Raw genomic sequence first — 9717 nt, forward strand, 5'->3', positions numbered from 1 at the left:
CAGGCTCTGAGTAGTCGCTCCACCGTGTTTCCTGAGGACCCTGTTGTATGTACAGTCACTGTGCAGAGCACACGCTGTTCCCACACTGCAGGTCCCCCTGCAGACACACCTGCCATTTCTGAGAAGGACTGAGCTCTCCCAACTTCCTGCCCTGGCCTGAGGGGAGAGAGAGAGAGATGCTGCCCCCTGGTGGAACCCCGGGAAACGGCTGTCAAATCCCCGACGGCTGGCCGGCAGGAGGCACAGTCCTTTGTGTCACCGTCTCTTAACCCGTCTGCGCCCGTTTGTTGATGTGACCACATTTCTAAGTGCCACCAGCCTAGGTCACCCTGAGAGCGCTTCCCGCCGACACGTGAGAATAAACGGCGTTTCTCAGTTTGCCAGGGGGCCGCCGGCGACGTGGATGGCGCGCAGGCCATCTTCAAGGAGGTGCAGAAGCTCTTCAAGAGGAAGAACAACCAGATAGAGCAGTTCTCCGTGAAGAAGGTGGGTGGGGCCTGTGCGCGGGTGTTGCTGGGAATGGCCTTTTGCAGCCGACACCACCTCTCGGGTCCTAGGGCATCCGATCGACAGCTGGCAACCTCCGTGCCGGCAAGCGCGGCTCACCCCTGGCACGGTCGGAGTTCTGCTCCGAGTGCGGTGCGTGGTGTGTGGCGGATCACGGAACAGTCGTGGGGGTTTGAGGGAGTGGAGATCTCGCAGACCCTCGAGAGCCGACGCGCACACCTGGGCGGGAAGCATCGTCCGGAGGGTTAGGTCACTCAGAAGGCAAGTAGGCGGGCCCTCGGCCAGGACAGCGAACACATCACATTCTTTTAAAAATATTTTTTATTTGATTTCAGAGAGGAAGGGAAAGGGGGAGAGAGATGGAAACATCAAAGGTGAGAGAGAATCATTGATCAGCTGCCACCTGCACACCCTACACTGGGGATCGAGCCCACAACCCCAGGCACATGCGCTGACTGGGAATCGAACCCTGACCTCCTGGTTCATAGGTTGATGCTCAACCACTGAGCCACGCCGGCCAGGCCAGATCACATTTCGACCTGATTAAGAAAATTACACACATCCCATGTACGACAGACAGGCCCGGGACTGCGGGGACAGCGTCCCTAATGTGCCCTGTACCTTAAAGAGTAAGATTTGGCTGAGTTGCCGTGGGTCATGTGACTCCTGGCCATGTCCTGAGTGTCCCATGGTTTTCATTTCACGAATGTTTATCGAATGAGCTCCCAGTGACTTAGTTTGAGGATGAACTAGACTGTAGTGTGCGAGGCCCCGAGAGCACCGAGCTAGGCAGGAAATGAGAAATTCCACAAACCGCCACTAGCCGGCTCCCCGGCTCCCCTCCCCTGACCCCTGCCGAGCAGCCTCCTCCAGGTCTAGAAGCCCCGCTCACCTGAACGGAAGGAAGCGCATCTGGTTTCATCCCCAGGTTCCCGGACCCCTCCTGAGCCGCGATGGCAGACCGAGGCGAAGAGTGAGAGGGATGTGTCAGTAGACTAGGGACCGGAGAGCGAGCGTTTCTTACAGAAGGTGTTTGCCTCGCAGCTCTGTAGGAGGGGCTGGCTCACGCCCAGCCTGAACGGAGTCCTGTGGTGTCTCTGAGCATGAGCGTCCTGTTTGAATCTGTTGTAAAGAAACGCGTGGCCTGACCATGCCGACCCGTTGCAGGCGGAGCGGTTCCGGAAGCAGGCGCCCACCCGCGCGCTGTGCGTGCTGGCCTCCGTGGAAGTGCTGTACCTCTGGAAGGCCCTCCCCAACTGCTCCTCCCCCAGCCTGCAGAGGATGAGTCAAGGTAAAACCCAAAAGCAAACAAAACCCAGCCTGGCCGGCGGGGCTCGGGCCGAGTGTCAGCCTACGAACCAGGAGGTCACGGTTCGATTCCCGGTCCGGGCACGTGCGGGGGTTGCGGCTCGATCCCCAGTGTACGGTGTGCAGGAGGCGGCCGATCCGTGATTCTCTCTCGTCGTTGATGTTTCTCTCTCTCTCCTTCTCCCTTCCTCTCTCTCTAAGAAATCCATTAAAACATTTAAAAACCCCGTGCCGGTTTGGCTCAGTGGATAGAGCGTCAGCCCGGGGACTGAAGGGGCCCAGGTTTGATTCAGTTACAGGCTCTACCCCTGGCCCTGGTCCGGGCGCATGCAGGAGGCAGCCAGTCGATGTGTCTCTCTCGCATCGATGTTCCTCTCTCTGTCTCTCCCTCCCTCCCTCCCACTCTCTAAAAATCAGTGGGAACGTATCCTCGGGTGAGAATCTGCAGCAAAAGGTCGGTTTCTTAAGGGCAGAGGGTTTCTGTGTTGTTTCTGCTGTATCTCAAGTACCTGGGCCTTCCCAGCACATAAGTGCTCAGGAAAGACTGAATGCAGGCGTGAGTGTGAACGGCACCCCTTCCCCCATACGGCTGCTGCCTTGGGGTTAGTCCGTATTATTTTATTTTTAAAGGATTTCCCCTATTTTTAAAAAAAAATATGTTTTTGTTGATTTCAGAGAGGAAGGGAAAGGGAGACAGAGAGAAACATCAAAGATGAGAGAGAATCATTGATCGGCTGCCTCCTGCACGCCCCCCACCAGGGATCGAGCCCACAACCCGGACCTGTGCCCTGACGGGAATCGAACCTGACCTCCTGGTTCACAGGTGGACGCTCACCCTGAGCCCCGCCGGCCGGGCTCGCCGGGTGCTCGTCATGGGGAGCTGCTCCCAGCCCGGCGTTTGGAGGCAGCAGCTGTTCTATCAGCTCAGGTTCCGTTCTTCACGTTCGCTTCCCGTGCCGTCCTGGTGCTTGTATGGGCGTGTGTCCGTGTGTGCGGATGTGTATGCATGTATGTGTATGTACATATCTATAAAAGCTTCCCAAATCTGTGTCTTTATTGGTCCATAGACATAATTCCTTCCTTTCCTCCTTTATTCGCTCTGCTGTGTTCCAATCCCTCCTTTCTCGTGTCCTGGGAAAACTTCCCTCGCGCCCTCCGCCTGTGCCCCCTCCTCCCCAGTGGACAGTGAGGTTCTCAAGGGGGAGGGTCGGGTCCGGCGCCTCCGTGACGAGGACGGTGCCCATACGAACACGGCCAGTGCCCGTGGCAGGGTTATGAAGTCAATATAGTGCAATTAAATGTGATGTGTAAATAGGCTTTGTTTTTTAGGGCCGTTTAGGTTCGCAGAGACCCACATAGCTCCCCTCTCCCTTCCCCATACAAGCTGCCCCCCAGCCATCGGCCTCCCCCCCCCCCCCCCCGGGGAGCCTTTGGTGCAGCTGATGCACCCACACCGACATGTCACTGTCACCCAACGTCCCGTTTACGTGAGATCCATGTGTGGTGCGGGGTTAGACACGTGTGTAATGGCGTGCGTCCACTCTCACGGGTGTAATCATGTAGACGGTCATGGCCCTCAGACCCCCGAGCCCCCTGCCCTCCCCCAGGACCTGTGGACCCACCGGGCTCGTCCCTGCCTCCATGGCGCTGCCTTTCCAGGCCACGTGGTCGGGGTCCCAGAGTGTGAGGCCTTTCCGTCGTCTCCTTCCATGTAGTTCCAAGCAGCCGCGTCAGCTCCCTGGCCCTGCGGCTTGTGCCTCGGCGTCTCTTTGAGGATCTTCACTAAACGGTGGAGGAAGGGGACCCTTCTGGGGGATTTTTTGTTGTTGTTGTTGTTTTTTGTTCCTCCCGGAGGATGTGTTTCCATTGATTTTAGAGAGGAAGAGAGAGGGAGAGACGGAGAGAAACATTGATGTGAGAGAAACACATGGATGGGTTGCCTCCTGCATGTGCCCCGACCAGGGCCAGGGCCAGGGAGGAGCCTGCAACCGAGGTACATGCCCTTGACCAGAATCAAACCTGGGACCCTTCAGTCCGCAGGCCGATGCTCTATCCACTGAGACACACCGTCTAGGGCAGCGGTCGCCAGCCTTTCGGACCTCACGCAGGGGTCCAGGGCCCTTCTGGTTCTCAGGGGCAGAATCATGAACCGAGTGCGTGTAGACCAGTGGTCGGCAAACTCATTAGTCAACAGCCAAATATCAACAGTACGACGGTTGAAATTTCTTTTGAGAGCCAAATTTTTAAACTTAAACTATATAGGTAGGTACATTGTTATTAACTTAATTAGGGTCCTCCTAAGGCTTAGGAAGAGCCACACTCAAGGGGCCAAAGAGCCGCATGTGGCTCGGGAGCCACAGTTTGCCGACCAGTGGTGTAGACAGTAGAAGACTCGCTCTGGGTGATGCGTGGGGAACTAAGGGCCGTGTCCCTCCGCCCTCTGCCTCTCTCCAGCCTGCCATGAGGTGGACGACGCCGCGGCCGTGGGGCTGAAGCACCTGCTGCTCGGGGCCATCCACAAGTGTCTGGGGAACACGGAGGACGCCGCCCAGGTAGGCGGGCAGCGCCGCGGAGGGCGGGCCGGGACCTGCTACGTGTGGGCGGGGCCGGGACCTGTTACGTGTGGGCGGGGCCGGGACCTGTTACGTGTGGGCAGGGCCGGGACCTGTTACATGTGGGCGGGGCCGGAGCCTGTTACGTGTGGGCGGGGCCGGGAACCTGTTACATGTGGGCGGGGCCGGGACCTGTTACATATGGGCGGGGCCGGGACCTGCTACGTGTGGGCGGGGCCGGGACCTGTTACATGTGGGCGGGGCCGGGACCTGCCATGTGTGGGCGGGGCTGGAACCTGTTACATGTGGGCGGGGCCGGGACCTGCCATGTGTGGGCGGGCCGGAGCCTGTTACGTGTGGGCGGGGCTGGAACCTGTTACGTGTGGGCGGGGCCGGAACCTGTTACATGTGGGCGGGGAGGTAAGAACAGGCACGCGCACCCCGCACACCCAGGCTCCCTGCGCGTGGGCTTCACCCCTACGCTGCCCGGGTACTGGTTGGTGCCAGGTTTAGTGCAGCCCTGGGTTCCTGCAACGCTCTTCACACGCAGCCTCCTTCACACCCAGCCTCCTTCCTACCAATGCTCTTCACACGCAGCCTCTTTCACACGCAGCCTCCTTCACACGCAGCCTCCTTCACACACAGCCTCCTTCCTACCAACGCTCTTCACACACAGCCTCCTTCACATGCAGCCTCCTTCACACCCAGCCTCCTTCACACGCAACCTCCTTCACACGCAGCCTCCTTCACACACAGCCTCCTTCCTACCAACGCTCTTCACACACAGCCTCCTTCACATGCAGCCTCCTTCACACCCAGCCTCCTTCACACGCAACCTCCTTCACACGCAGCCTCCTTCCTACCAACGCTCTTTACACACAACCTCCTTCACACCCAGCCTCCTTCACACGCAGCCTCCTTCCTACCAATGCTCTTTACACGCAGCTTCCTTCACACCCAGCCTCCTTCCTACCAACGCTCTTTACACACAACCTCCTTCACACCCAGCCTCCTTCACACGCAGCCTCCTTCCTACCAACGCTCTTTACACACAACCTCCTTCACACCCAGCCTCCTTCACACGCAGCCTCCTTCCTACCAACGCTCTTTACACACAGCCTCCTTCACACCCAGCCTCCTTCACACGCAGCCTCCTTCCTACCAACGCTCTTTACACGCAGCTTCCTTCACACGCGGCCTCCTTCACACGCGACCTCCTTTACACGCAGCCTCCTTCCTACCAACGACGACAGTCTCAGTTGGATGGAGGGCGAGTGTGAACAGTGTTGAAGGAGCAGATTGAAGTCTCATAGTTAGAGAAATGCAAATGTGTGTTTAGCAGCCCTGGCTGGTGCTTCCAAGTGGTTAGAGCATTGGCCCGTGTACCGAAGGGTCTCAGTTTGATTCCTGGTCAAGGGCACATGCCTGGCTTGCAGGTTCCCCATCCCTGGCCATGGTTGAGGTGCATGTAGGAGGCAACCAATCCATGTGTCTCTCCCACATCGATGTTTCTCTTTCTGTCTCTCTCTCTCTCCCTCCTCCCTCCTTCCCTCCATCTCTCTCTAAAAAAGCAATGGGAATAATGTTCTCGGGTGAGGATTAACAAAAAACAAAAAGCATCAGTGTCAGCGTGTGTTCACTCTTCCCGCCTCTGTAGCCGCAGGTCCCCAGCACATGGCCGCCCTGAAGCTGGGATGGGCCTTGAGTGGGACACGGAGCCTCGTTGACGCAGTTGATCCGCCCAGTGACATGTGTCTTTCTTTCAGTTCTTCCAGCGCGCTGCGAAGGATGAGTTGTGTCGTCAGAATAACCTGTACATCCAGCCGTACGCCTGCTATGAGCTGGGCTGTCTCCTGTTAGACAAGCCAGAGGTAAGACCTTATGTGTTTTCTTGAAGTTCATCACCGGGAACGTGCAAGCAGGCAGGCAAAAGCAGCCTTCATTTATGAGAAATGGATGAAACGGGGGGATCTGGGGGGTGTTTGTTTTTATTTCCCATAAGGAGAGTCCAAGAAGCCATGAATTCTATCTGTTTAGGAGATAATGTCTTCTCTGGAATGAGATTTTGGGGCAAAAACTTACCTGAGGGGGAATCGTGACCATTTTCAGGGAGGAATGTGGGTCGTGGTGTGGTTTATGCATGAGGATCCTCTGCCATTTACCTTCCTGTGCCCCTGGCTCGGCCCCTCAACCAGCACCTTCCTCCTCGTCTATAAATCAGGATTAAAAAGTACCCATCTTGCCAATGTAATAAAGATCGTGGTGAGAATAAATGGGATGACGCGTATGATTACTTTAAAAATGTTAGAATACCTTATATATTAACTTGATAATTCCTATGAAGATGTGTATATACGTATAATGGGGCGGGTTTCTTTAAAAAATAGGATTCCAGTGGTGCTGGATTTGCTTGCTACCTTATTTTGGGAGCTCAATGACATGATACTGGTTTTGTAAAATTCTAATTTTTAGCAAGTTCCACTCGGTTTCCAAATATGTGGGCTTCCTAAAAGTTGAGTTACGAACCCACGGAAACCTGATTGTCGCATAACCCTTACCCTTAAACACATAACGAGACATAACTTACCGACGTCAATAAGCCTTTTAATTGTCACCAATCTTAGGTTCTTTTAGGAGACCTTCACCTGCACTATTCTAACTCTTCTAAGCTGTTTTGTTTATGGGGTGATAGTGAAGGTTATGAAAAATTGTTCATGGAGTAACATCTTGATGTAAATCTATTGACATCATTGGGTTAAGGGAAAGTTGAGTCTTCATTGCATGAGCAGTTGACTCACCTCTGTGACTGAATTGTCTGAATTAGCATATCCTCCTGTTACAACCTTTTCCGCTTGAGCAGGCGGAGGTGTTAAGAGATGTGTGTTTGTCTTCACAGACGGTAGCAAGAGGCAGAGCTCTCCTTCTCCAGGCAAAGGTAAGGATCCTAAGTCTTCCCGCCCGGGCCCTGTCCTCTGCACACTGAGTCTAAACCAGCCGTGGGCAAACTACAGCCCGCGGGCCGGATCCGGCCCGTTTGAAATGAATAAAACTAAAAAAAAAAAAAAAAAAAAAAAAAAGACCGTACCCTTTTATGTAATGATGTTTACTTTGAATTTATATTAGTTCACACAAACACTCCATCCATGCTTTTGTTCCGGCCCTCCGGTCCAGTTTAAGAACCCATGTGGCCCTCGAGTCAAAAAGTTTGCCCACCCTGGTCTAAACTCAAGATATTTGGGGAAATGGTGGTCTGGTTGCTATTTCTGGAAAGGAAAAGGGGCGATTGTTGAGTCAGCAAGCACTTGAGCTTTAAGTGACATGACCAGTATCATAAGACACTCCGTGAACGCGCTCATCCTGCCTTATGCACCCTCTTCTTCTTTGAGTGGAAAGTAACGACATTTCATAACCATGTTCCCGATTAAAGAATTTCTCACGGCCGCTTACATGGAACGCCACGTAAGACCACGGTGTCAGGAGTCACACGAGGAAAACATCACAGAGACGAATTAATGACGTTCAGTTAGCTTTCTTTTTTTCTTTTAAATATTATTTTTATTGATTTCAGAGAGGAAGGGAGAGGGAGAGAGAGATAGAAACATCAATGATGAGAGAGAATCATTGATCGGCTGCCTCCTGCACGCCCCCACTGGGGATCGAGCCCATAACCTGGGCATGTGGCCTTGACCAGAATCGAACCTGGGACCCTTCAGTCCACAGGCAGACTCTCTATCCACTGAGCCACACCAGCTAGGGCTGCAGTTAGCATTCTTTAAAAAGGTCACGCCCTGGCTGGTTTGGCTCTGTGGATAGAGCGTTGGTCTGTGGACTGCAGGGTCCCGGGGTTGATTCCAGGTCAGGGCACGTGCCCAAGTTGCAGGCTTGACCCCCCAATAAGGGGTGTGCAGGAGGCAGCCGATCCATGACTCTCTCTCATCATGGATCTTTCTCTCTCTCCCTCTCCCTTCCTCTCTGAAATCAATAAAAGATATTTAAAAAAAAAAAATCCCAAAGCTCAGCGATTGGGAAATAAAACCAAGTGGGTGCAGAGCCTTTGGCGGGAGTGGGAGGGGTGTCCCTGGGGACGGACAGAACTCGGGCTCACCCCGCGGTGGCTCCGCTGCGCGGCCCTCAGTGCCTTGCTTGTTCTTCCAGGAGGACTTCTCTGGCTACGACTTTGAGAACAGACTGCACGTGCGCATCCACGCGGCGCTGGCCTCCCTGCGGGAGCTGGTCCCGCAGTGACGGGCGGGCTCCCCCCGTCCCCCCTCCGGGTTCTGCCCCTGCGGCTGGAGGCAGAGGCTGGAAGCAGAGGACGCTGCTCCTCGAGGACCCGCCTTCCCCGCCGCCGCCGCCGCCTGCGCAGGGACAGACGCTTCCCCGTTAGGCCGCCGTAGTGGAGATCTAGCTCCAAAAAGCAGCAGAGACCTAGTCCTTGTAACCAACGCCTGGGAGGGGTTAAGTGACCTTGTTCGGACACTTTAGTTTTGTGATTTATTATTTTTAAAATAAAAGCCAAGCTCCACACTCAAACTGCGATCTTGTGGACACGCCGCCCGTAAGCACACGTCTGCCGGGCCACACCGAGAGGTGCCGGTGCGGCAGTTACGGTGTGTTTGGGGAAAAGGCAGTGCTTCCGGTGTTTTTCTTTGCCCTCGCGCCGCCCCTGTGGAGAACATGGCACAGATATTCCGATCCCCGCAGCCCAGACCACGAAACTCAGGCACAAAAAGCAAATTGATTTACCCCAGTTAGTTCTTCCTGTTACCAGTGGACCGGTCTCCGGACCAGGAACTGAATATTCCTTTATTGTAAAAAGTATATGTTAAGAACCCAGGGTTCCTTGTTTTCTTTATTAAAAAAAACAATTGCTCTTCAGCTGAGGTTGTCTCGTCAAAGTATTTATCTCCAGGCTGTCCGCAGAGTGTTTCGAGGGGTGGAGCCATCGGAAGGCTGCGCTGGGCTACCTCCTGGCCGGGGTGTCCTAACGTCCCCCTGCGCTCAGGTCATTGGATGTAACAGGAGTTCAGAGTTATTTTTAATCCTTTGTCGCTCATTGTAATTGCCATTTAATTGCACCTTTGTCCAGTGCTGCACACCTGTGGTTTTGAAGAATCAAAATACCTCAGTCCCACCCTAGCTGGTTTGGCCTGCAGACTGAAGGGTCCCGGGTTCCATACCTAGTCCGGGCACATGTCCTGTCTGGGTTGTGGGCTCCATTCCCAGGAGGGGGCATGCAGGAGGCAGCCGATCAAGGATTCTCTCTCACTATTGATGCTTCTGTATCTCTCTCCCTTCCTCCCTGAAATCAATAAAAATCTATTTTGAAAAAATACCTCAGTCCCTTAAG

At 54.5% G+C, this 9717-nt stretch overlaps 1 protein-coding gene across 3 annotated transcripts in view; it reads left to right on the forward strand.

Annotated features, from left to right (window-relative positions):
• TTC39C (tetratricopeptide repeat domain 39C) overlaps positions 1 to 9245 on the forward strand; it is a 34726-nt gene extending 25481 nt beyond the window's left edge. For all 3 annotated transcript variants that reach the window (XM_036321608.1, XM_036321609.1, XM_036321610.1), the window contains 6 exons: positions 377 to 486; positions 1675 to 1798; positions 4270 to 4367; positions 6134 to 6238; positions 7264 to 7302; positions 8523 to 9245. In XM_036321608.1, coding sequence (XP_036177501.1) covers positions 377 to 486; positions 1675 to 1798; positions 4270 to 4367; positions 6134 to 6238; positions 7264 to 7302; positions 8523 to 8612 — 566 coding nt within the window. In that variant the 3' untranslated portion in view covers positions 8613 to 9245. The remainder of the gene's footprint in view (positions 1 to 376; positions 487 to 1674; positions 1799 to 4269; positions 4368 to 6133; positions 6239 to 7263; positions 7303 to 8522) is intronic.
• The last annotated feature ends 472 nt before the right edge of the window (positions 9246 to 9717 follow it).

The sequence above is a fragment of the Myotis myotis genome, unplaced genomic scaffold (genome assembly GCF_014108235.1).
Source record: "Myotis myotis isolate mMyoMyo1 unplaced genomic scaffold, mMyoMyo1.p scaffold_m19_p_9, whole genome shotgun sequence".
In the NCBI taxonomy this organism is placed as follows: Eukaryota; Metazoa; Chordata; class Mammalia; order Chiroptera; family Vespertilionidae; genus Myotis; species Myotis myotis.